The 27276-nt window shown below is 48.5% G+C and overlaps 1 protein-coding gene across 1 annotated transcript in view; it reads left to right on the plus strand.

Moving 5' to 3' along the window:
* Positions 1-1986: 1986 nt before the first annotated feature.
* The window catches only part of LOC140192290 (uncharacterized), a gene marked incomplete at its 5' end in the record, with an annotated part of 28943 nt that continues 3653 nt past the window's right edge, over positions 1987-27276 (plus strand). The window contains 6 exons of the mRNA XM_072249950.1: positions 1987-2219; positions 3244-3397; positions 12579-12977; positions 13809-13952; positions 19246-19362; positions 25097-25151. Coding sequence (XP_072106051.1) covers positions 1987-2219; positions 3244-3397; positions 12579-12977; positions 13809-13952; positions 19246-19362; positions 25097-25151 — 1102 coding nt within the window. The remainder of the gene's footprint in view (positions 2220-3243; positions 3398-12578; positions 12978-13808; positions 13953-19245; positions 19363-25096; positions 25152-27276) is intronic.

Genomic DNA, 27276 nt, shown 5'->3' on the forward strand with positions numbered 1-27276 from the left:
CCCCCTCACATCCCCCCTCTCTCTCACCCCCTCTCTCTCACCCTCTCTCTCACCCCTCTCTCATTCCCCTCTCTCATTCCCCCTCTCTCATTACCCCCTCTCATCCCCCTCTCTCTCACCCACTCTCTCACCTCCTCTCTCATTCCCCTCTCTTATCCCTCTCTATTACCCCCTCTCTCGATTCCCCCTCTCTCTCTCACCCCCTCTCTCATTCCCCCTCTCTCAGCCCCTCTCTCACCCCTCTCTCATTCCCCCTCTCTCATCCCCTCTCTCATCCCCCTCTCTCACCCCCTCTCTCATTTCCCTCTCTCTCCCCCTACTCTCATTCCCTCTCTTATTCCCCTCTCTCATTCTCCTGTCTTATTCCCTCTTTATCACCCCTTCTCTCATTCCTCTCTCTTATTCTCCTCTCTTATTCCCTCTTTATCACCCCTTCTCTCATTCCTCTCTCTTATTCCCTCTCTATCACCCTCTCTCATCCCCCTCTCTCACCCCCTCTCTCATGCCCCCCTCTCTCACCCTCTCTCTCATTCCCCCTCTCTCTCATTCCCCTCACTCATTCCCCCCTCTCATCCCCCTCTCTCATTCCCCCCTCTCTCTCACCCCCTCTCACCCCCTCCCTCACCCCTCTCTCATTCCCTCTCTCACCCCCTCTCTCACCCCCTCTCTCACCCCCTCTCTCATTCCCCTCTCTCATTCCCCCTCTCATCCCCCTCTCTCACCCCCTCTCTCATTCCCCTCTCTCATTCCCCTCTCTATCACCCCCCTCTCATTCCCCCCTCTCTCATTCCCCTCTTATTCCCCCTCTCTCATTCCCCTTTCTCACCCCCTCTCTCACCCCTCTCTCATCCCCCCTCTCTCATTCCCCTCTCTATCACCCCCTCTCTCATTCCTCTCTCATTCCCCCTCTCTCTCACCCCTCTCTCATTCCCCTCTCTCACCCCCTCTCTCACCCCCTCTCTCATTCCCCTCTCTCATTCCCCTCTTATTCCCTATCACCCCCTCTCTCATCCCCCCTCTCTCTCACCCCCTCTCATCCCCTCTCTCATTCCGCTCTCTCACCCCCTCTCTCATTCCCCTCTTATTCCCCTCTCTCATTCCCCTCTCTCACCCCCTCTCTCACCCCTCTCTCATCCCCCCCTCTCACCCCCTCTCTCATCCCCCCTCTCTCTCACCCCCTCTCTTATTCCCCTCTCTCACCCCCTCTCTCATTTCCTCTCTCATTCCCCTCTTATTCCCTATCAACCCCTCTCTCATCCCCCTCTCTCTCACCCCCTCTCTCACCCCCTCTCTCATTTCCCTCTCTCACCCCCTCTCTCATTCCCCTCTTATTCCCTATCACCCCCCTCTCTCATCCCCCCTCTCTCTCACCCCCTCTCTCATCCTCCCTCTCTCTCACCCCCTCTCTCATCCCCTCTCTCATTCCCCTCTCTCACCCCCTCTCTCATCCCCCCTCTCTCTCACCCCTCTCTCATTCCCCTCTCTCACCCCCTCTCTCACCCCTCTCTCATTTCCCTCTCTCATTCCCCCTCTTATTCCCTATCAACCCCTCTCTCATCCCCCCTCTCTCTCACCCCCTCTCTCACCCCCTCTCTCATTTCCCTCTCTCACCCCCTCTCTCATTCCCCTCTTATTCCCTATCAACCCCTCTCTCATCCCCCCTCTCTCTCACCCCTCTCTCACCCCCTCTCTCATTTCCCTCTCTCATTCCCCTCTCTCACCCCCTCTCTCATTCCCCTCTTATTCCCTATCACCCCCTCTCTCATCCCTCTCTCTCATTTCCCTCTCTCATTCCCTCTCTATCACCCCCTCTCTCATTCCCCTCTCTCACCCCCCTCTCTCACCCCCTCTCTCATTCCCTCTCTCACCCCCTCTCTCATTCCCCTCTCTTATTCCCTCTCTATCGCCCCCTCTCTCATCCCCCCTCTCTCACCCCCCCTCTCATCCTCCCTCTCTCTCACACCACGTGTTCCTCTCCATCTACAGGCCCCCCACAGCGGGCCAGATACCTACCGCCCCCAGCGGCCAAAGAAAGCGAAGGATGGCAAGCCGAAGATGCGGAAGCTGAAGTACCATCAGTACGTGCCGCCAGACCAGAAGGCGTGCGAGGGTCCAGTGGCGATGGACGCTGCGTACTTGCGCCTCCTCCGTCAGCAACAACTCTGCCTGCAGCTGCAGATACTCAGCCAGCAGCAGACACCGGTCATCCAAGCCGCGGGGTGAGTTGGGGGGGAATGATGTCCTCTCAGTCCTTCGCTGCCTCGCCGCAGGGTGAATGTGTGCAAGGAGGAGGAGTGGACAGAAGGAGGGGGAGATCCTTACTGTCCTCCCTTTCTCCTCATCATAGTGTTGCACTTCCTCCTCCCCCTACCAACCACTCCTCTTCTGCCTTCTCTACTCGTCTCTCTCTCTCTTCCCCTCTCTCTCTCCCCTCTCCCCCTCTCTCCCCCTCTCTCCTTCCTCTCTCTCCCCTCTCTCTCCCCTCTCCCCCTCTCTCTGCCCCCCCTCTCTCCACCTCTCTCTCCTCCCTCTCTCTCCCCTCTCTCTGCCCCCCTCTCTCCTCCCTCTCTCTCCCCACCTCTCTCTCCTCCCTCTCTCTCCACCTCTCTCTCCTCCCTCTCTCTCCCCATCTCCTCCCTCTCTCTCCCCTCTCTCCTCCCTCTCTCTCTCTCTCCCCCTCTCTCTCCGCTTTCTCCCCTCTCCGCCCCCTTTCTCCTCCCTCTCTCTCCCCCTCTCCCCTCTCTCCTCCCTCTCTCTCCCCTCTCTCCTCCCTCTCTCTCCCCTCTCTCCCCCTCTCTCCCCTCTCTCCTCCCTCTCTCTTCCCTCTTTCTTCCCTCTCTCTCCCCTCTCTCCTCCCTCTCTCTCCCCTCTCCCCCTCTCTCTGCCCTCTCTCTCCTCCCCTCTCTCTGCCCCCTCTCCTCCCTCTCTCTCCCCCACCTCCTCCTCCTCTCTCCCCCACCTCCTCCCTCTCCCCTCTTCCCCCTCTCTCTCCCCTTTCCATCTCTCTCTCCCCCCTCCCCCCTCTCCCCTCTCCCTTCCCCTCTCTCCCTCTCCCTCCCTCCCTCTCTCTCTCTCTTTCCCTCCCTCTCTCCCTCTCTCGACTGTGTGCCTGGTGTTTAATGCTTTAGAATACTTCTCTACAGACAGGACACTAGGAAGCTGGGTAATGGGTTATTGTTCCCAATTGTACTGTTGTGATGTAATTATGTCTCTCCTCTCCCCCACCCTCCCATCTGACCCTAGCCTGGTTCCCGATGGCATTGTGGGTTTTGCCAGAGCACTCCCCCCTCAGCTGCCGTTTGTCCCCCTGTCAGCAGTGCCCAAGAGCCCGACAGCCGTCCCGGTGCCCTGCTGTCCCCGGTCTGAACTCCTGCCTGCCAACCTGGACGACCTGACGGTGAGAGGGTTTTCTGAGTCATGTGGGATGGTGTGATGTTAGCACAAGGAGGGCTGTTTGCATCTGTGGAGTCCGTGTTTCTGTCCCACTGGCAAGGAGACCTGTTCCCTGCCTTCTGTCATCTCCAGCCTACTCTCTTCTGTCACAAAGTTTACATTTGTGTCTGTGTTTTCTTCTGTCTGTGTTTGGATTTCTGTCTGTGTCTGTATTTCTTGTTTGTGTTTTGTGTCTGGTTTCTTTTCCGTGTTTGTGTTTCTGTCTGTGTATCTTGATTGTGTTTGGATTTCTGTCTGTGTCTGTATTTCTTGTTTGTGTTTCTGTCTGTGTCTGGTTTCTTCTCTGTGTTTGTGTTTCTGTCTGCGTCTGGTTTCTTGTCTGTATTTGTGTTTCTGTCTGTGTCTGGTTTCTTCTCTGTGTGCTTTTGTCTGTGTCTGGTTTCTTGTCAGTGTTTGAGTTTCCGTCTGTGTCTGCATTGCTTGTTCGTGTTTGAGTTCTGCCGGTGTCTGCGTTTCTTGTCCATGTTTGTGTCTACGTTTCTTGTCTGCATTGTTGTTTCCATCTGTGTCTGTGTTTCTTGTCTATGTTAGTGTTTTCATCTATGTCTGTGTTTCTGCCTGTCACAGCATTTCTTGTCTGTGTTTCTATTTCTGTTTGTGTCTGCATTTGTTGTCTGTGTTTTTGTTTCTATTTGTGTCTGTATTTACTGACCATGCTTGCACTTCCCTCTGTGTCGGCATTTCTTGCCATGTTTGAGTTTCCATTTGTTGCTGTGTTTCTTATCTGTGTTTGTGTTTCTGTCTGTTTCTGCACTTCTTGTCCATGTTTGAGTTTCCATCTGTTTCTGCATCTCTTGTTGGTCTTTGAGTTTCTCTCTGTGTCTGTGTTTCTGTACGTGTTTGAGTTTTCGTCTGAGTCTGGATATCATGTCCATCTTGGAGTTTCTGTCTGTCTCTGCGTTTCCTGTCCTATTTGATTTTCAGCCTGTGTCTGCATTTCTTGTCTATTTTTGAGTTTCCTCTCCATTTCTTGTCTGTTTCTGTTTTTCATATGTGTCTGTATTTCTTGTCTGTGTTCATATTTTTGTTTGTTTCAGCATTTCTTGTCCTTGCTGCTGTTTCTCATCTGCGTCTGCATTTCTTGTCTGTGTTTGAGTTTCTGTCTGTGACTGCATTTCTTTCAGGTGTTTATGTTTTTGCATATTTTGTCCATGTTTGTGTTTCCACCTGTTTCTTAATATTTTGTCCTTGTTTGTGTTTCTCTCTGTGTCCCTGTTTCTTGTCCGTGTGTTTTTGTTTCTGCATTTCTTGTCCATATTTGAGTTTCCATCTGTGTCTGCGTTTCTTTTCCATGGTTTGTGTTGCAGCTTGTGTTAACCTGTTTGAGTTTACCCTGTCTGCATTTCTTGTCTATTTGTGCTTCCATTTACATCTCCGTTTCTTGTCCGTGTTTGAGTTTCTGTCTGTGTCTGTGTTTGTGTCTCAGTCTGTGTCTGCGTTTTTGGCCATGTTTCAGTTTCGTCCATCTCTGTGTTTCTTTTGTGTGTCTGTGTTTGCGTTTAAGTCTGTGTCTCCGTTTTTGTCCATGCCATGTTTGAGATTCTGCCTTTTTTTTCTTTCTTTCTTTTGCTTTCTGTCTATGTCTGAGTTTCTTGTCTATGTATGTGTTTCCATCTGTGCCTGTGTTTCTTGTTTGTGTTTGAGTTTCTGTCTGAGTCTGTGTATTGTGTCCATGTTTGAGTTTCTGTCTGTGTCAGTGCTTCTGTTTTGTGTTTGTATTTCTCTTTATGTCTGCATTTTGGGTTCGTGATTCTGTTTTTCATATGTGTAAGTGTTTCTTGTCTGTGTTTGTGTTTCTATCTGTGTCTGCATCTCTTGTTGGTCTTTGAGTTTCCGTCTGTGTCTGGATATCTTGTCCATGTTTGAGTTTCTGTCTGTCTCCGTGTTCATTGTCTATATTGTGTTTCTGTCTGTCTCCGTGTTCATTGTCTATATTGTGTTTCTGTCTGTGCCTACATTTCTGTCTCTCTCTGCATTTCCCTTCTATCTGAGTTTATGTCTGTGTCTGTATTTCTTGTCTATGTTTTTGTTTCTGTCTGTCTCTGCATTTCTTGTTCATGTTTTTGTTTCCATCTGTGTCTACATTTACTGTTCATGTTTGCACTTCCGCCTGTGTCAGTGATCTTATCGGTGTCTGAGAATCTGTTTGTGTCTGTGTTTCTTGTTCATGTGTATATTTCTATTTTTGTCTGCATGTCTTGTCCATGTTTGTGTTTCTGTCAGTGTCTGCAGTTCTGTACCATGTTTTTGTTTCCATCTGTGTCTGTGTTTCTTTTCTGTGTTTGAGTTTCTGCCTGTGTCTGGTTTTGTGGAATGTGTTTGAGTTTCTGTCTGAGTCTGGTTTCTGGAATGTGACTGATTATCTGTCTGTGTCTGGTTTCTTGTCCGTGTTTGAGTTTCCATCAATGTTTGTGTTTCTTGTTCATGTTTGAGTATCTGTCTGTGACTGGGTTTTTTATCCGTGAATGTATTTCTCTCTGGTTTGTGTTTCTTGTCTGTGTTTGAGATTCCATCTGTTTCTGCATTTCTTGACTATGTTTGAATTTCTGTCTGTAGTTGTGTTTTTGTCCATGTTTATGTATTGTCTGTGTTTTTGTCCTTGTTTGTGTTTCCATCTGTGTCTGCATTTTTGACTGATTTTGTGTTTTCATCTGTGTTTGAGTTTCTGACTGTGACTACATTGTTGTCCATAGTTGTGTTTCTGTCTTTATCCGTGTATCTTGTCCATGTTTGAGTGTCTATCTGGGTCTGCATTTCTTGTCCATGTTTGAGTTTCAGTCTGAGTCTGTGTATCATGCCTGCGCTTGTGCTTCTGTCTGTGTCTGTGTTTCTGTATGTGTATCATGTCTGTTTTTGAGTTTCCGTCTGTGTCTGTGTATCGTGTCCATATTTGAATTTCTGTATGTTGTCTGTGTCTCGTGTCCATGTTTGAGTTTCCGTCTGTGTCTGTGTTTCATGTCTATGTTTGAGTTCCAACTGTGTCTGTGTATTGTGTCTGTTTTTGAGTTTCCATCTGTGTCTGTGTATGTGTATCATGTCTGTGTTTGAGTTTCCATCCATGTCTATGAGTTTCCGTCTATGTCTATGTGTATGTATCATGTCTGTGTTTGAGTTTCTGTATGTTGTCTGTGTATGGATTCCATGTTTGAGTTTCTCTAAGTTGTCTGTGTCTCATGTCCATGTTTGAGTTTCTGTCTGTGTATGTGTATCGTGTCCGTGTTTGTGTTTCCATCTGTGTCTGTGTACTGTGTCTATGTTTGTGTTTGAGTTTCAGTCTGTGTCTGTGTTTGCGTTTCCATCTGTGTTGTATCTGTGTATCATGTCTGTGTTTGAATTTCCGTCTGTGTCTGTGTATCATGTCCGTGTTTGAGTTTACATCTGTGTCTGTGTATCATGTCCGTGATTGAGTTTCCATCTGTGTCTGTCTCGTGTCTGTGTTTGAGTTTCTGTCTGTGTCTGTGTATGTGTTTCATGTTTGAGCTTCTGTCTGTATCTGTGTCTGTGTATCATGTCCATGTCTGAGTTTCCATCTGTGTCTGTGTATCATAGAAACATAGAAACATAGAAAATAGGTGCAGGAGTAGGCCATTCGGCCCTTCGAGCCTGCACCGCCATTTATTATGATCATGGCTGATCATCCAACTCAGAACCCCGCCCCAGCCTTCCCTCCATACCCCCTGACCCCCGTAGCCACAAGGGCCATATCTAACTCCCTCTTAAATATAGCCAATGAACTGGCCTCAACTGTTTCCTGTGGCAGAGAATTCCACAGATTCACCACTCTCTGTGTGAAGAAGTTTTTCCTAATCTCGGTCCTAAAAGGCTTCCCCTCTATCCTCAAACTGTGGCCCCTCGTTCTGGACTTCCCCAACATCGGGAACAATCTTCCTGCATCTAGCCTGTCCAATCCCTTTAGGATCTTATACGTTTCAATCAGATCCCCCCTCAATCTTCTAAATTCCAACGAGTACAAGCCCAGTTCATCTAGTCTTTCTTCATATGAAAGTCCTGCCATCCCAGGAATCAATCTGGTGAACCTTCTTTGTACTCCCTCTATGGCAAGGATGTCTTTCCTCAGATTAGGGGACCAAAACTGCACACAATACTCCAGGTGTGGTCTCACCAAGGCCTTGTACAACTGCAGTAGTACCTCCCTGCTCCTGTACTCGAATCCTCTCGCTATAAATGCCAGCATACCATTCGCCTTTTTCACCGCCTGCTGTACCTGCATGCCCACTTTCAATGACTGGTGTATAATGACACCCAGGTCTCGTTGCACCTCCCCTTTTCCTAATCGGCCACCATTCAGATAATAATCTGTTTTCCTATTTTTGCCACTAAAGTGGATAACTTCACATTTATCCACATTAAATTGCATCTGCCATGAATTTGCCCACTCACCCAACCTATCCAAGTCACCCTGCATCCTCTTAGCATCCTCCTCACAGCTAACACTGCCCCCCAGCTTCGTGTCATCCGCAAACTTGGAGATGCTGCATTTAATTCCCTCATCCAAGTCATTAATATATATTGTAAACAACTGAGGTCCCAGCACTGAGCCTTGCGGTACCCCACTAGTCACCGCCTGCTATTCTGAAAAGGTCCCGTTTATCCCCACTCTTTGCTTCCTGTCTGCTAACCAACTCTCCACCCACACCAATACCTTACCCCCAATACAGTGTGCTTTAAGTTTGCACACTAATCTCCTGTGTGGGACCTTGTCAAAAGCCTTCTGAAAATCCAAATATACCACATCCACAGGTTCTCCCCTATCCACTCTACTAGTTACATCCTCAAAAAATTCTATGAGATTCGTCAGACATGATTTTCCTTTCACAAATCCATGCTGACTTTGTCCGATCATTTCACCGCTTTCCAAATGTGCTGTTATCACATCCTTGATAACTGACTCCAGCAGTTTCCCCACCACCGACGTTAGGCTAACCGGTCTATAATTCCCCGGTTTCTCTCTCCCTCGTTTTTTAAAAAGTGGAGTTACATTAGCCACCCTCCAATCCTCAGGAACTAGTCCAGAATCTAACGAGTTTTGAAAAATTATCACTAATGCATCCACTATTTCTTGGGCTACTTCCTTAAGCACTCTGGGATGCAGACCATCTGACTCTGGGGATTTATCTGCCTTTAATCCCTTCAATTTACCTAACACCACTTCCCTACTAACATGTATTTCGCTCAGTTCCTCCATCTCACTGGACCCTCTGTCCCCTACTATTTCTGGAAGATTATTCATGTCCTCCTTAGTGAAGACAGAACCAAAGTAATTATTCAATTGGTCTGCCATGTCCTTGCTCCCCATAATCAATTCACCTGTTTCTGTCTGCAGGGGACCTACATTTGTCTTTACCAGTCTTTTCCTTTTTACATATCTATAAAAGCTTTTACAGTCCGTTTTTATGTTCCCTGCCAGTTTTCTCTCATAATCTTTTTTCCCCTTCCTAATTAAGCCCTTTGTCCTCCTCTGCTGAACTCTGAATTTCTCCCAGTCCTCAGGTGAGCCACTTTTTCTGTCTAATTTGTATGCTTCTTCTTTGGAATTGATACTATCCCTAATTTCTCTTGTCAGCCACGGGTGCACTACCTTCCTTGATTTATTCTTTTCCCAAACTGGGATGAACAATTGTTGTAGTTCATCCATGCAACCTTTAAATGCTTGCCATTGCATATCCACCGTCAATCCTTTAAGTGTCATTTGCCAGTCTATCTTAGCTAATTCACGTCTCATACCTTCAAAGTTACCCCTCTTTAAGTTCAGAACCTTTGTTTCTGAATTAACTATGTCACTCTCCATCTTAATGAAGAATTCCACCATATTATGGTCACTCTTACCCAAGGGGCCTCTCACGACAAGATCGCTAATTAACCCTTCCTCATTGCTCAATACCCAGTCCAGAATAGCCTGCTCTCTAGTTGGTTCCTCGACATGTTGGTTCAAAAAACCATCCCGCATACATTCCAAGAAATCCTCTTCCTCAGCACCTTTACCAATTTGGTTCACCCAATCTACATGTAGATTGAAGTCACCCATTATAACTGCTGTTCCCTTATTGCACACATTTCTAATTTCCTGTTTAATACCATCTCCGACCTCACTACTACTGTTAGGTGGCCTGTACACAACTCCCACCAGCGTCTTCTGCCCCTTAGTGTTACGCAGCTCTACCCATATCGATTCCACATCTTCCCGGCTTATGTCCTTCCTTTCTATTGCGTTAATCTCATCTTTAACCAGCAACGCCACCCCACCTCCCCTTCCTTCATGTCTATCCCTCCTGAATATTGAATATCCCTGAACGTTGAGCTCCCATCCCTGGTCACCCTGGAGCCATGTCTCTGTGATCCCAACTATATCGTAATCATTAATAACAATCTGCACTTTCAATTCATCCACCCTATTACGAATGCTCCTTGCATTGACACACAAAGCCTTCAGGCGCTCTTTTACAACTCTCTTAGCCCTTATACAATTATGCTGAAAAGTGGCCCTTTTTAATGCTTGCCCTGGATTTGTCGGCCTGCCACTTTTACTTTTCTCCATAGTACTTCTTGTTTCTACCCTCACTTTACACCCCTCTGCCTCTCTGCACTGGTTCCCATCCCCCTGTAGTGAACTAACCTCCTCTCGCCTAGCCGCTTTAATTTGATTCCCACCCCCCAACCATTCTAGTTTAAAGTCACCTCAGTAGCCCTCGCTAATCTCCCTGCCAGGATATTGGTCCCCCTAGGATTCAAGTGCAACCCGTCCTTTTTGTACAGGTCACGCCTGCGCCAAAAGAGGTCCCAATGATCCAAAAACTTGAATCCCTGCCCCCTACTCCAATCCCTCAGCCATGCATTTATCCTCCACCTCATCGCATTCCTACTCTCACTGTCGCGTGGCACAGGCAGTAATCCCGAGATTACTACCTTTGCGGTCCTTTTTCTCAACTCCCTTCCTAACTCCTTATATTCTCCTTTCAGGACCTCTTCCCTTTTCCTACCTATGTCATTGGTACCTATATGTACCACGACCTCTGGCTCCTCACCCTCCCACTTCAGGATATCTTGGACACGATCAGAAATATCCCGGACCCTGGCACCAGGGAGGCAAACTACCATCCGGGTCTCTGGACTGCGTCCACAGAATCGCCTATCTGACCCCCTTACTATCCCCTATCACAACTGCCCTCCTCTTCCTTTCCCTACCCTTCTGAGCTACAGGGCCGGACTCTGTGCCGGAGGCACGGCCTCTGTCGCTTCCCCCAGGTAAGCTGTCCCCCCCAGCAGTACTCAAACAGGAGTACCTGTTGTTAAGGGGCACAGCCACCGGGGAACTCCCTATTACCTGACTCTTCCCCTTCCCCCTCCTAACCGTGACCCACTTGTCTGCCTCCCGTGGCCCCGGCGTGACCACCTGCCTGTAACTCCTCTCTATCACCTCCTCACTCTTCCTGACCAGACGAAGGTCATCGAGCTGTAGCTCCAGTTCCGTAACGCGGTCCCTTAGGAGCTGCATCTCAATGCACTTGGCGCAGATGTAGACGTCTGGGAGACTTGGAGACTCCAGGGCCTCCCACATCCAACACCGAGAACAACAAACTGCCCTCACACTCATACTGCCCCTCTCCTCAAATAACAACAGAAAATGAATGCCAAACCTCCCTCGCCTCGCCTGTTTCCGCCTGAGCCCGTTGAGCCGAAGCCCTTAAGTCTTCACTCTGTTCCCGGCTCACTCCGCAGCCCGCAAACTACGCTGCCTGCTCTATGAGGCTCTGTTCCTTTTAAATCTGCCGCGCTGCACAGCCCGACGTCACACGCCTGCGCAGTCCCGCCACTCAGAACGCCGTTGTCCATGTTTAATCATGTCCATGTTTAAGTTTCTGTGTGTTGTCTGTGTCTCGAGTCCATGTTGGAGTTTCCGTCTGTGTATGTGTTTCAAGTCTGTTTTTGAGTGCCGTCTGGGTCTGAGTATCGTGTCTGTTTTTGAGTTTCCATCTGAGTCTGTGTTTTGAGTCTGTGTTTTGTGTCTGTGTTTGAGTTTCCATTTGTGTCTGTGTATATGTATCGTGCCTGTGTTTAAGTTTCTGTATATTGTCTGTGTATCATGTCCGTGTTTGAGTTTTTGTCTGTGTCCAGTATTCGTGTTTGAGTTTCCGTTTGTGTCTGGGTATCGTGTCTGTGTTTGAGTTTCCGTCTGTATCTGGGTATCGTGTCTGTGTTTGAGTTTTTGTCTGTGTCTGTGTATCATGTCTGTTTTTGAGTTTCTGTATGTTGTCTGTGTATCGTGTCTGTGTTTGAGTTTCTGTATGTTGTCTGTGTATCATGTCCGTGTTTGAGTTTTTGTCTGTGTCTAGGATTCATGTTTGAGTTTCTGTCTGTGTCTGTGTATCGTGTCTGTGTTTGAGTTTCTGTTTGTTGTCTGTGTATCATGTCTGTGTTTGAGTTTCTGTCTATGTCTGTGTATGTGTTTCATGTTTGTGTTTGAGTTCCATTTGTGTCTGTGTTTCGTGTCCGTGTTTGAGTTTCTGTCTGTGTCTGTTTATCGTGTCTGTTTTTGAGTTTCCATCTGTGTCTGTGTATCGTGTCAATGTTTGAGTTTCTGTCTGTGTTTGTGTATCGTGTCAATGTTTGAGTTTCAGTCTGTGTCTGAATGTGTATCGTGTCTGTGTTTGAGTTTCTGTATGTGTCTGTGTATGTGTTTTATGTATGTATTTGAGGTCCATCTGTGTCTGTGTTTTGTGTCTGTGTTTGAATTTCCATCTGTGTCTGTGTCTGTGTATCGTGACAGTGATTAAGTTTCTGTCTGTGTCTGTGTCTCATGGCCTTGTTTGGGTTTCTGTCTTTGTGTATCGTCTCCATGTTTGAGTTTCTGTATGTTTTCTGTGTATTGTATCAGTGTTTGAGTTTCTGTCTGTGTCTGTGTTTCAGTTTCTGTCTGTGTATCGTGTCTGTGTTTGAGTTTCTGTCTGTGTCTGTGTTTCAGTTTCTGTCTGTGTCTGTGTATCGTGTCTGTGTTTGAGTTTCTGTCTGTTTCTGTGTTTCAGTTTCTGTCTGCTACTGAGCTCGCCTTCAGGAAGTTTTTGCTCTGTATGTCTAAGCACTAACACTTCTCATCAACCATCCAACAGGTGTCCGAGCTACGGCAGCAACTGAGGAAACGTGGCCTGCCTGTCTCTGGCACAAAACCTGCCCTGCTTGAACGTCTGAAGCCCTACCAGCTTTCGGGGCCCAAGATGGCACCCTCGCCCTTGGTGTCCCGGCCACGATCGCCTCCGTCCACAGTCCGGCCCGCCCTTCTCGAGAAACAGAAGGTGATCGAGAGGCTAACGTGGAAACTGAGGCAGGAGCAGCCACCAACACTGGCTCCCCACCCACCCATCTCAGCCGCACCCTTTCCTGGCCCGGCGTTGATGGAAGGACAGACGGAGAGTCTCCCTTCCCCCAGAAACAACTTTCTTCTCCCCTCCATCACTGATGCCAGTCTCTTATCTCCCCAGCCACAGCCACAGGAAGGAAGCCCACTACAGGTCAGGGTTCTCCATGCTGTCTGACCCTGGGAGTGTGTGACGGGCTGGTGTGAGGGAGCTTCACTCTGCGTCTGACCCCGGGAGTGTGTGATGCGATGGTGTGGAGGGAGCTTCACTCTGTGTCTGACCCTGGGAGTGTGTGATGGAACGATGTGGCAGGAGATTTACTCTGTGTCTGACCCCAGGAGAGTGTGATGGGACGATGTGGAGGAATCTTCATTCTGTGTCTGACCCAAGGAGTGTGTGATGGGACGTGTGGAGGGAGCTTCACTCTGTGTCTGACCCCGGAAGTGTGTGATGGGACGTGTGGAGGGAGATTCACTCTGTGTCTGACCCCGGGAGTGGGTGATGGTACGGTGTGGAGGGAGTTTCACTCTGTGTCTGACCCTGGGAGTGGGTGATGGGACGGTGTGGAGGGAGTTTCACTCTGTGTCTGACCCCGGGAGTGTGGGATGGGACGTGTGGAGGGAGATTCACTCTGTGTCTGACCCCGGGAGTGTGGGATGGGACGTGTGGAGGGAGATTCACTCTGTGTCTGACCCCGGGAGTGGGTGATGGTACGGTGTGGAGGGAGTTTCACTCTGTGTCTGACCCTCGGAGTGGGTGATGGGACGGTGTGGAGGGAGTTTCACTCTGTGTCTGACCCCGGGAGTGGGTGATGGGACAGTGTGGAGGGAGTTTCACTCTGTGTCTGACCCCGGGAGTGGGTGATGGGACAGTGTGGAGGGAGTTTCACTCCAGTAACAGGGTTTTGTCTTGTCTCTGTATTGGCCATTATTCTGACCTCTGAATCTCTGACTACCAACATCCTAACCCATCCCCTTCCTGAAGCCACAGGACAGCAGCCTATGTCCTCCATCAGAGATGCAGAAAGCCTGTCCGGATTTCCCCCTCTCTCCAGCCAGTCTGCACCTATTCTTCCCCATGGAAGAGCTGGATTTCGAGTCTGAGTTCCAGGGGAACTTTGATCGAGAGGTGAGTGTGAACGAGTTTCAGCTGCCCCTTGTACAGGATGCAATCAAATCCCTTCGTTACCTGAATCTCACTGTCAGAAGCCAAGAGACCATGAGAGATAGGAACAGAATTAGACCATTTGGCTCATTTAGTCTATCCCACTATTCCATCATGGCCAATTTATTAACCCTCTCAACCCCATTCCCCTGCTTCTCTCCGTAACCTTTGATGACCTGACAAAAAAGAAACTATCAATCTCTGCCTTAAATATATCCAATAACCCTTCCTGGCTATGAATTCCATAGATCCGACTGAAGAAAGTCCTCCTCATCTCTGTTCGAGAAGGATGTCCCTCTACTCTGAGGCTGTGCCCTCTGGTTCTTGATTCCCCAACGATAGGAAACATCGCCACCCCCTTCACTCGATCTGGCCCTTCGGTACCTTGCAATGAGATCGCCTTTCCTTCTAACTGGAGTACAGTATTGCAGCAACAACCGCAAAACGAAAGGACGGTGTAAAGATTGTCATCCCCACATCTCACAATCTCAGAGAGTGAGGAGGAGGCTGACAGGAGTGAGAAAGGTGAGCTGATTGAGTGGTGTCACAAGAACAAACTTTCACCGAACGTCAGAGAGACCAAGGGATTAATTGTGGACCAGAAAGGGGAAGTGAGGGGAACACACGCCAGTCCTCTAGAAAGACTCAGGGTCCCCTGATAGAACAGCACAGTACAGGCCTTTCTGCTGACCTCCCGACCCTTCTCCCTCCGTTTTCATATCATGCACCTGTACGGAACTAAGAATCTCTGAAATGACGCGAATGCATCTGTCTCTGGCGGGGTGTCCCACACACCCTCTACTCTCTGTGTATAAAACTTCCCTCCGAAAACCCCCCCCCACCCCCGCCGTACTTTCCTGCAATCACCTTAAAAATTAGGTCCCCTCATATCAACCATTTCCAAGTTGGGAAATGCTCTGATGCTCTGGCTGTTCAGCTTATTGCAAACTCTTAGCATCTTGTACACCTCTGTCGTCACCTCTCATCCTCCCTCAGTCCGAAGAGAAAAGCCTCAGCTCACTCAACCTTTCCTCATAAAACAATGCTATAATCCAGGCAGTATTCTGGTAAATCTCATCTGCACTCTCTCTAATACAAAGAGCAGTCTGCTTAGACTCCTCTGCACCCTCTCTAATCCGGACAGCATCCTGGTGAATCTCCTCTGCACCATCTCTAATACAGACAGCATCCTGGTGAATCTCCTCTGCACCCTCTCTAATCCGGACAGCATCCTGGTGAATCTCCTCTGCACCCTCTCTAAAACAAACAGCATCCTGGTGAATCTCCTCTGCACCCTCTCTAATCCAGACAGCATCCTGGTGAATCTCCTCTGCACCCTCTCTAATCCAGACAGCATCCTGGTGAATCTCCTCTGCACCATCTCTAATACAGACAGCATCCTGGTGAATCTCCTCTGCACCCTCTCTAATCCAGACAGCATCCTGGTGAATCTCCTCTGCACCCTCTCTAATCCAGACAGCATCCTGGTGAATCTCCTCTGCACCCTCTCTAAAACAAACAGCAGTCTGCTCAATCCCCTCTGCACCCTCTGTAATACAGAGAACGTCCTGGTATATCTCTTCTGCACCATCTTCAAACCAGTAAGCATTCTGATAAATCTCCCCTGCACCCTCTCTAATACAGACAGCATTCCAATAAACCTCCCCTGCATCCCCTCTAATACGCACGGCATTCTGGTAAATCTCCGCTGCACGCTATCTACAAACTTTGTAATACAGACAGCATTTGGGTCAAACTACTCTGCACCCTCTATAATCCTGGCAGCATTCCGGTAAATCTCCTCTGCACCATCTCTAATATGGAAAGCATTCCAGTAGATTTCTTCTGCACCCTCTCTAATCCAGACAGCATCCCAGTGAATCTCCTCTGTACCCTCTCTAATCCAAACAGCATCCCGGTGAACCTCCTCTGCACCCTCTCTAATCCAGACAGTATTCTGGTGAATCCCCTCTGCACCCTCTGTAGTACAGACACGCATTCCGGTAAAACTCCTCTGCACCCTCTCTAATACAGACTTCATTCTGGTAAATCTCTGCTGCATGCTCCCTAATACAGACAGCATTCCGGTGAAACTCCTCTGCACCCTCTATAATCTTGGCAGCTTTCCGGTAAATATCCTCTGCACATTCTCTAATCCAGACAGTATCCTGGTAGATCTCCCCTGCAACCTCTCTAATACAGTCAGCATCTCCTCTGCGTCCTCTCTAATCTAGGCAACATCCTGGTAAATCTTCACTGAACCCTCTATAGTACAGACAGCATTCTGTCGAATCTCCTCTGAACCCCCTCTAATACAGACAGCATCCTGCTGAATCTCCTCTGCACCCTCTCTAATACAGACATTGTCTTGGTGAATCTCCTCTGCACCCTCTCTAATCCAGCAGTATTCTGGTAAATCTTCTCTGCACCCTCTCTAAGACAAACAGCAGTCTGGTCAATCCCCTCTGCACCCTCTGTATTACAGAGAGCATTCTGGTATATCTCTTCTGCACCGTCTTCAAACCAGTCAGCATTCCGATAAATCTCCCCTGCACCCTCTCTAATACAGACAGTTTTCCAGTAAATCTCTTCTGCACCCTCTCTAATCCAGGCAGCATCCTGGTAGATCTCCCCTGCACCCTCTCTAATCCAGGCAGCATCCTGGTAGATCTCCTCTGCACCCTCTCTAATACAGAAAGCATCCTGATAGATCTCCTTTACACCCTCTCTAATACATGCAGCATCCTGGTAAATCTCCTCTGCACCCTCACTAATCCAGGCAGCATTCTGGTAAATTTTCTCTGCACCCTCCCAGATTCAAACAGTATACTTGTGAATCTCCCCTGCACCCTCTCCTGGTAAATCTCCTCTGCACTCTCTTTAATACAGACAACATGCTTGTAAATCTGCTCTGCACTCTATCTAATACAGGTAGCATCCTGGTAAATCTCCACTCCACCCTCTCTAATACAGGCAGCATTTTGACAAGTCTCCTCTGCACCCTCTCTAATATAGACAGCATCCTAGTGCATCTCCCCTGCACCCTCTGTAATACACGCAACATCCTGGTAAATGTCCTCTGCACCCCCTCTAATGCAGACAGTATTCCGGTAAACAGCATTCCGATAAATCTGTTCTGCACCCTCTCAAATATGAACAGCAGTCTGGTAAATCTCCTCTGCACCCTCTCTAATACAGACATCATTCTGGTAAATCTGCTCTGCACCCTCTCTAATCCAGGCAGCATTCCAGTAAATCTCCACTGCACCCTCTGTAATCCAGGCAGCATTCCTGTGAACCTTCTCTGCACCCACTCTAAAAAGACAGCATCCTGGTAAATCTCCTCTGTTGTCTCTCTAATACAGACAGCATTTTGTCAAATCTCCTCTGCACCCTCTCTAACCCAGGCAGCACTCCAGTGAGTCTCCTCTCTAATCCATAATAATAATAAAAATAAGAGAGGTGCGTTCTCTCTAATCCAATCAGCATCGTGATAATCTCCACTGCTCCCTCGCTAATACTGACAGCATTTGGTGCATCTCCTCTGCACCCTCTCTAATCCAGACATCATTCTGGAAATCTCCTCTGCACCCTCTCTAATCCAGACATCATTCTGGAAATCTCCTCTGCACCCTCTCTAATCCAGACATCATTCTGGAAATCTCCTCTGCACCCTCTCTAATCCAGACATCGTTCTGGTAAATCTCCTCTGCACCCTCTCTAATCCAGACATCGTTCTGGTAAATCTCCTCTGCACCCTCTCTAATCCAGACATCGTTCTGGTAAATCTCCTCTGCACCCTCTCTAATCCAGACATCGTTCTGGTAAATCTCCTCTGCACCCTCTCTAATCCAGACATCGTTCTGGTAAATCTCCTCTGCACCCTCTCTAATCCAGACATCATTCTGGTAAATCTCCTCTGCACCCTCTCTAATCCAGACATCGTTCTGGTAAATCTCCTCTGCACCCTCTCTAAATCAGGCAGCATTCCAGTAAATCTATTCTGTACTCACTCAAAAGCTTCCACATTCCCATCTTCCAGCTTTTGCCCCATGCCCTAATCCTTTTCTTTCTGTGTACCTGTCCAGATATCTTTTAAATGTCGTTAATGTTCTAGCCTCAACCACTTCCCCTGGCAGCTCCTTCCATAGACAGATCTCCCTCTGGGTGAAACAGTTGCCCCTCAGGTCCCTATTAAATCTCCCTCCTCCTCACCATGAACCTGTTCCCTCTGGTTCTTGATTGCCCAGCCCTGGGGGAAAAAGTCTGTGCACATTCACCCTATCTGTGCCCCTGGTGGTTTTATACATCTCTGTAAGGTCACCCCTCAGTCTCCTACACTCCAAGGAATAAAGTCCCAACCTGTCCAACCTCTCTCCATAACTCAGTCCTCATAAATTTATCCTCGTAAATCTCCTCTGCACCCTCTTCAGCTCAACGGCATCTTTCCTGCAGTAGGGTGACCAGAGCTGAACACAATACTCCAAGTGCGATCTCACCAACGTCTTGTACAACTGTAACATAACGTCCCAACTCCTGTACTCAGTGCCCTGACTGATGAAGGGCAGCGTGGCAAACGTCTTCTTCACTGCCCTGTCTACCCGTGACTCCACTTTCAGGGAACCATGTCCCCGTACCCCCGGGTCCCTCTGATCTACAACACTCCCCAGGGTCCCTGTCTAACTGTGACTCTACTTTCAAGGAACCATGTCCCTGTACCCCTGGGTCACTCTGTTCTACAACACTCCCCAGGGTCCCTGTCTACCTGTGACTCCACTCCCTGTTCTGAGGACACCCCCTCTCTCTGCTCCCTGTACTGAGGTCACCCCCTCTCTCTGCTCCCTGTACTGAGGTCACCCCCTCTCTCTGCTCCCTGTACTGAGGTCACCCCCTCTCTCAGTACTGAGGACACCCCCTCTCTGTGCTCCCGGTACTGAGGTCACCCCCTCTCTCAGTACTGAGGACACCCCCTCTCTCTGCTCCCTGTACTGAGGACACCCCCTCTCCCTGTACTGAGGTCACCCCCTCTCCCTTTACTGAGGACACCCCCTCTCCCTGCTCTCTGTACTGAGGACACCCCCTCTCTCTGCTCCCTGTACTGAGGACACCCCCTCTCTCTGCTCCCTGTTCTGAGGACACCCCCTCTCTCTGCTCCCTGTACTGAGGACACCCCCTCTCTCTGCTCCCTGTACTGAGGTCACCCCCTCTCTCTGCTCCCTGTACTGAGGTCACCCCCTCTCTCTGCTCCTGCCTGCAGGCCTTCCTGTCATCCGACAGCAGAGAGCCTGGCTGCCTGGGAGACCCAAAGAGCACGGAGACGAGGAAATTCCAGACTCTGGAGGAGGAACTGACACAGGCTATCCGGAGCGCAGAGGTAGGGCTGGGGGTGTTGATAGTCTGTGTATGGCAGTAGGGGGAAGAGTGGGAAAGAGAGAGAGAGAGGAAACGGGGATGAGAGGGAGAGGGAGAGTGGAACGGGGAGGGGGAGAGGGAGAATGGAATGGGGAGAGGGTTGAGGGAGAGATGGGGAGGGAGGGGGATAGGGAGAGTGGGGAGCGGAGGGGTGGGGGAAAGACGAAGAGGAAAGAGGAGAATGAGAGAGGGAGGGAGGTAGGGGAGAGAAGTAAGATGGGAGAGAGGACAGAGGGGGGGAACTGAGATGGAGAGAAATAGACAGAGCCAGATCAGAGAGGGAGAGAAGGTCAGTGAGATGGGAGGGAGAGGGAGAGAAGGTCAGTGAGATGGGAGGGAGAATGAGTGAGATGGGAGAAAGAGAGAGGGGTGTGAGATACGATAGAGTGAGAGAGATGGAGTGAGATGGGAGAGAGTGAGAGAAGGCCAGTGTGATGGAAGAGAGGGGGGAGTGTGATGGAAGAGAGGGGGGAGTGAGATGGGAGAGAGAGGGTGAGTGAGATGGGAGAGAGAGGGATGAGTGAGATGGGAGAGAGGGAGAGAAGGTCAGTGTGATGGAAGAGAGGGGGAGTGAGATGGGAGAAAAAGAGGGGGAGGAAGATAGGAGATAGAGTGGGGAATGAAATGGGATAGAGCGAGTGCGAGTGAGATGAGAGAGAGGCGGAGAGAGAGATTGGAAGTGAGATGGACGAGAGCGTGAGGGCCTGAGATGGGAGAGAGAGGGAGTGAGAGGGGGGTAGTTAAATGGGAAAGAGAGAAAGAGGGGAGATTGGAGAGAGAAAGATTGGAAAGAGGAAGAGAGAAGTGGGAGTGAGATGAGATATCACTCATGGGGGGCTGGGGATATTATCTGAGAGAGAGAAAGAGAGAGAAAGTGAGGTGGAAGAGAGAGGGGAGTAAGATGGGAGGAAGAGAGAGCTAGGAGATGGGAGAGAGAGGTTGGCAGTGAGATGGGAGCTTAATGTAAAGGAACACTGAGGAGACAGTGATGATAATATGATTGAATTCATACTGCAATTTGAGAGGGAGAAGCATAACTCACATGTGTCAGTATGACAATGGAATAAAGGGAATTACAGAGGCATGAGAGAGGAGCTTGCCCAGGTGGATTGGAGGAGGATACTGGCGGGGATGACGGCAGAACAGAGATGGCTGAAGTTTCTGGGAATAGTTCACAAGGCGCAGGATAGATATGTCCCTCAGAAGAAGTTGTTCTCAAATGGCAGTGGTAGGTAACCGTGGCAGACATGGGAATTTAAGGACTGTGTCAAAGCCAAGGAAAGGGAATATAAGGTAGCAAAAGTGAGTGGGAAGTTGGATGATTGGGAAGCTTTTAAAATCCAACAAACGGCAACTAAAAAAGCTGTAAGAAGGGAAAAGATGAGATATGAGGGCAAACTAGCCAGTAATGTAAAGCAGGATACTAATTAAAGGTCTTAAGGTGGATATGTCATCTAGACAAGATGGACTACATCCCAGAGTCTTGAGAGAGGTTGCTCAACAAATAATGGATGCATTAGTCATGATCTTTCAAGAGTTACTTGATTCTGGCATGGTCCCGGAAGACTGGAAGATTGCAAATGTCACTCCACACCTTAAGAAGGGCAGAAGGGAAAAAAAAGAAAATTATAGGCCAGTTAGTCTAACCTCTGTTGGAAAAGTATTGAAGTCTATTATTAAGGATGAGGTTTCGGGGTACTTGGAGGCTAATGATAAAGTAAGTCAAAGTCAGCATGGTTTCTGTAAAGGGAAATCTTGCCTGACAAATCTGTGAGAGTTCTTCAAGGGAGTAACAAGCAGGGTGGACAAAGGAGAGGCAGTGGATGTTATTTACTTGGATTTTCGGAAGGCATTTGATAAGGTGCCAGACATGAGGCTGTTTAACAAGATAAAATCCCATGGCGATACAGGAAAGATACCGGCACGGATAGAGGAATGGCTGACAGGCAGGAGGCAGTGAATGGGAATAGACAATAGACAATAGGAGCAGGAGTAGGCCATTCAGCCCTTCGAGCCAGCACCGCCATTCACTGTGATCATGGCTGATCATCCACAATCAGTATCCAGTTCCTGCCTTATCCCCATAACCTTTGATTCCGCTATCTTTAAGAGCTCTATCCATCTCTTTCTTGAAAGCATCCAGAGACTTGGCCTCCACAGCCTTCTGGGGCAGAGCATTCCAAATATCCACCATTCTCTGGGTGAAAAAGTTTTTCCTCAACTCCGTTCTAAATGGCCTACCCCTTATTCTTAAACTGTGGCCTCTCATCAGCGGGAACATGCTTCCTGCCTCCAGCGTGTCCAATCCCTTAATCTTACATGTTCCAATCAGATCCCCTCTCATCCTTCTAAATTCCAGTGTATACAAGCCCAGTCGCTCCAATCTTTCAACATATGAGAGTCCCGCCATCCCGGGAATTAACCTTGTGAACCTACGCTGCACTCCCTCAATAGCAAGAATGTCCTTCCTCAAATTTGGAGACCAAAACTGCACACAATACTCCAGGTGTGGTCTCACCAGGGCCCTGTACAGCGGCAGAAGGACCTCTTTGCTCCTATACTCAACTCCCCTTGTTATGAAGGCCAGCATGCCATTAGCTTTCTTCACTGCCTGCTGTACTTGCATGCTTGCTTTCAGTGACTGATGTACAAGAACACCTAGATCTCGTTGTGCTTCCCCTTTTCCTAACTTGACTCCATTTAGATAATAATCTGCCTTCCTGCTCTTACCACCAAAGTGGATAACCTCACATTAAACTGCATCTGCCATGCATCTGCCCACTCACCCAGCCCGTCCAAGTCACCCTGCATTCTCGTAATATCCTCCTCACATTTCACACTGCCCCCAGCTTTGTGTCATCGGCAAATTTGCTAATGTTACTTTTAATCTCTTCATCTAAATCATTATTATATATTGTAAACAGCTGCGGTCCCAGCACTGAACCCTGCGGTACCCCACTGGTCACCGCCTGAATAAAAGGGAACTTTTCTGGTTGGCTGCCAGTGACTAGTGGTGTTCCTCAGGGGTCAGATTGGGACCGTTACTTTTCACATTGTAGGTCAATGATTTGGATAATGGAATTGATGGCTTTGTGGCAGAGATAGTGAATGATATGAAGATAGGTGGAGGGGTAGGTCGTGCTGAGGAAGCAATGTGATTGCAGCGGGACTTAGACAAATTGGAAGAATGGGCAAAAAAATGTCAGATGAATACAGTGTTGGGAAAAGTATGATAATGCATTTTGGTAAAAGGAACAATAGTGCAGACTATTATCTAAATGGGGAGAAGGTTTAAACATCAGAGGTGCAGAGAGACTTAGGAGTCCTCGTGCAAGACTTCCAGAAGGTTCAGTTACAAGTAAAGTCTGGTAAAGAAGGCAAATGCAATGTTGGCTTTATTTCAAGGGGAATAGAATATAAAAGCAAGGAAATAATACTGAGTCTAGTCAGGCCACGCTTGGAGTATTGTCAACAGTTTTGGGCCCCATATCTCAGAAAGGATGTGTTGTCATTGGAGAGAGTCCAGAGGAGGTTCACGAGGATGATTCTGTGAATGAAGGGATTAACATATGAGGAGCATTTGCCAACTTTACATAAGAACATCAGAAATAGGAGCAGGAGTCGGCCATCTGGCCCGTCGAGCCTGTTCCACCATTCAATAAGATCATGGCTGATACGCCCATGGACTCGTCTCCACCTACCTGCCTTTTCCCCATAACCCTTAATTCCCCTACTATGCAAAAATCTGTCCAACCTCATCATAAATATATTTACTGATGTAGCCTCCACTGCTTCATTGGGCAGAGAATTCCACAGATTCACCACTCTTTAGGAAAAGCAGTTCCTCCACATCTCCGTCCTAAATCTACTCCCCCCGAATCCTGAGGCTATGTCTCTTGGTTCTAGTCTCACCTACCAGTGGAAACAACTTTGCTGCCTCTATCTTACTATCCCTTTCATAATTTTATATGTTTCTAAAGATTTGGGCCTGTATTCACTGGAATTGAGAAGAATGTGGGGATCTCTTTTGAGACCTACTGAATATTGAAAGGACTAGATAGGATGGATGTGGAGAGGATGTTCTCTATGGTGGGGGTATCCAGAACGAGAGGGCACAGACACAAAAATGAGGGGCGACCTTTTAGAACAGAAATAGGGAGAAATTCTTTTAGCCAGAGAGTAGTAAACCCGTGGAACGCTCTGCCACAGACTGCAGTGGAGGCCAGTTCCATGGGTATATTTAAGGCACAAGTTCATAATTTCCTGATTGATCAGGACATCAAAGGATATGGCGAGGAAGCAGGTATATTGGGGTTCAGCTACGATGGAATGGCAGAGCAGACTCGATGGGCTGAATGGCCTAATTCTGCTCCTGTGCCTTCTGGTCTTGTGGAGAGATTGGGGGGGGGAAAGAGTGAGATGGGAGAGAAAGGGAGAGGAATTGAAATGGGAGAGGGGGGGAGTGAGATGGGAGAGGGGGTTGAGTGAGGGGGGAGAGAGATGGGGAATGATATGGGTGAGAGTGGGAGTGAGATGGGAGAAAGAGATGGGGGGGTGAGATGGGAGTGAGAGGGGGTGAGATGGGAGAGCATGAAGAGAGGATTGAGATGGAAGGAGAAGGGGAGGGTGATGGATGGATGAAGGGAGGGTGGGAGAAATGATAAGAGTGGCTTATCATGATAAGAGTAACGTAAGAGTAACTCTTAAATGATAAGAGTATCTCATGTGGATAGGGTGGTGAAGAAAGCTTTTGGAATGCTGGTCTTTATTAATCAGAGCATTGAGTATAGGAGTTGGGATGTTAGGCTGAATTTGTATAAGGCATTGGTGAGGCCTAATTTGGAGTATTGTGTACAGTTCTGGTCACCGAACTATAGGAAAGGTGTCAATAAAATTGAGAGAGTACAGAGGAGGTTTACTAAAATGTTGCCTGGGTTTCATCTCCTAAGTTACAGAGAAAGGTTGAACAAGTTGGGTCTTTATTCTTTGGAGTGTAGAAGGTTGAGGGGGGACTTGATAGAGGTATTTAAAATTATGAGGGGGATTGATAGAGTTGACGCGGATAGACTTTTTCCATTGAGAGTGGGGGAGATTCAAACAAGAGAGCATGAGTTGAGAGTTAAAGAGCAAAAGTTTAGGGGTAACATGAGGGGGAACTTCTTTACTCAGAGAGTGGTAGCTGTGTGGAACGAGCTTCCAGCAGAAGTTGTTGAGGCAGGTTCGATGTTGTCATTTAAAGTTAAATTGGATAGATATATGGACAGGAAGGGAATGGAGGGTTATGGGCTGAGTGCAGGTCGGTGGGACTAGGTGAGAGTGAGAGTTCAGCACGGACTAGAAGGGCCGAGATGGCCTGTTTCCGTGCTGTAATTGTTATATGGTTACATGATTATATGGCTGACTGGTGGTGGTGAGGGGGACAAGTGGAGAGTATGGGAGGAGTGGGGAGAACAAGAGAGTGGTGAGGAGCTAGAGAGAGAGAAGTTTTGAGAGACTGAGATGAGCGAGGGGAGAATTGGCAATTGTAGGATGTGAGGTGGTGAGCGAAATGGGTGGGGGCAGAGTGTAGGGTCTTTGCACAAAGCGAAGAATCACGCGGCAGGGAAATGGGAAGAGAGTGGGACATCCCAGGGGATGTGGTCAAGCCCCACTAACAAACGTTCAAGTGCTAACGGTGATCCTGCTTCTCCCCACAGCTCTCCCAAAGCCCGTCCATCGAGGAGATTCTTAACGAGCCACTCAGCACTACCGGTGTGTAGTCATTTGGGCAAAGTGTGGGGAGAGTGTCTGGGAGGGGATTCAGTGGGTGGGGATAGTGTCTGGGAGGGGATTCAGTGGGTGGAGAGAGTCAGTGATGGGGAAGAGTGTCTGGGAGGGGATTCAGTTGGTGGGGAGAGTGTCTGGGAGGGGATTCAGTGGGTGGGGAGAGTCAGTGATGGGGAAGAGTGTCTGGGAGGGGATTCAGTGGGTGGGGAGAGTGTCTGGGAGGGGATTCAGTGGGTGGGGAGAGTCAGTGATGGGGAAGAGTGTCTGGGAGGGGATTCAGTGGGTGGGGAGAGTGGGAGGAGATTCAGTGGGTGGGTGGGGAGAGTGAGTGACTGGGAGGGGATTCAGTGGGTGGGGAGAGTGTCTGGGAGGGGATTCAGTGGGTGGGGAGAGTCAGTGATGGGGAAGAGTGTCTGGGAGGGGATTCAGTGGGTGGGGAGAGTCAGTGATGGGGAAGAGTGTCTGGGAGGGGATTCAGTGGGTGGGGAGAGTGTCTGGGAGGGGATTCAGTGGGTGGGGAGAGTCAGTGATGGGGAAGAGTGTCTGTGGCCTGTGGGAGGAGATTCTATTGGTGGGGAGAGTCAGTGACTGGGGAGGATGTAGAGAGTTGGTGATGGGGAGAGTGTCAGTCAGCTGTCTGGGGAGACATGGTGATGGAGGAGAAAGTCTGTGGCCTCTGGGAGGGTTTCAGTGCCTGAGGAGAAGGTCAATAATGGGGGAGAGTGTCTGTATGCTCTGGGAGGAGATTCAGTTGGTGGGGAGAATCAGTGTTGAGGGAGGGTGTCCATGGACTTTGAATGGGGAGAGTCGGTGATGGGGGAGAGTCTGTGGGCTGTGGGAGGGAATTCAGCGGATGGATCACAGTGGAATAAAGGGAATTACGGAGGCATGAGAGAGGAACTTGCCCAGGTGGGTCAGAGGTGGGTACTAGCAGGCATGACAGCTGAGCAGAGATGGCTGAAGTTTCTGGGACAAGTTCACAAGGGGCAGAATAGATCTGTCCCACGGAGGAAGCTGTTCTCAAATGGCAGGGGTAGGCAGCTCTGGCTAACAAGGGAAGTTAAGGACTGTATAAAAGCCAAGCAAAGGACACATAAGGCAGCAAAAGTGCGTGGGAAGTTGGATGATTGGGAAGCTTTTAAAATCCAACAAAAGGCAACTAAAAAAGCTATAAAAAGGGAAAAGATGAAATATGAGGGCAAACTAGCAGGATACCAGAAGTTTTTTTTTCAGGTTATATGAAGAGTAAAAGGAGGTGAGAGTTGATATTGAACCACTGGAAAATGATGCTGGTGAGGTAGTGATGGGGACAAAGAAATGGCAAATGAACTTAATGGGTACTTTGCATCTGTCTTCACCGTGGCAGAGACTAGTAGTATGCCAAGGCCAAAAAAAAGGAAATTATATGCCAGTTAGCCAAACCTCAGTGGTTGGGAAAGTGTTGGAGTCCATTATTAAGGAGCGAATGATAAAATATATCAAAAGTCAGCATGGTTTCTGTGTAGGGAAATCTTGCCTGACAAATCTATTAGAGTTCTTCGAGGAAGTAATAAGCAGGGTGGACAAAGGAGAGGCAGTGGATGTCATTGACTTGAATTTTCAGAAGGCATTTGATACGGTGCCATGCATGAGGCTGCTAAACTAGATAAAATGCTATGGTGTTACAGGAAAGATACTGGCATGGAGAGCGGAATGGCTGGCAGGCAGGAGGCAGCAAGTGGGAATAAAAGGGGCCTTTTCTGGTTGTCTACCAGTGACTAGTGGTGTTCCTCGGGGTCAGTATTGGGACCGCTGCTTTTCACATTGTTTGTCATTGATTTGGATAATGGAATTGATGGCTTTGTGACAAAGATAGGTGGAGGGGTAGGTAGTGCTGAGGAAGCAATGTGATGGCAGCAAGACAGAGAAATTGGATGAATAGACAAGAAAGGGGCAGATGGAATACAGTGTTGGGAAATGTATGATAATGCATTTTTGGTAAAAGAAACAAAAGTGTGGACTATTGTCTAAATGGTGAGAAAATTCAAACATCAGAGGTGCAGAGAGACTCGGGAGACCTTGTACACGACTCCCAGATGGTTAATTTACAGGTTGAGTCTGTGGTAAAGAA

The sequence above is a fragment of the Mobula birostris genome, unplaced genomic scaffold (assembly GCF_030028105.1).
Source record: "Mobula birostris isolate sMobBir1 unplaced genomic scaffold, sMobBir1.hap1 scaffold_1073, whole genome shotgun sequence".
NCBI lineage: Eukaryota > Metazoa > Chordata > Chondrichthyes > Myliobatiformes > Myliobatidae > Mobula > Mobula birostris.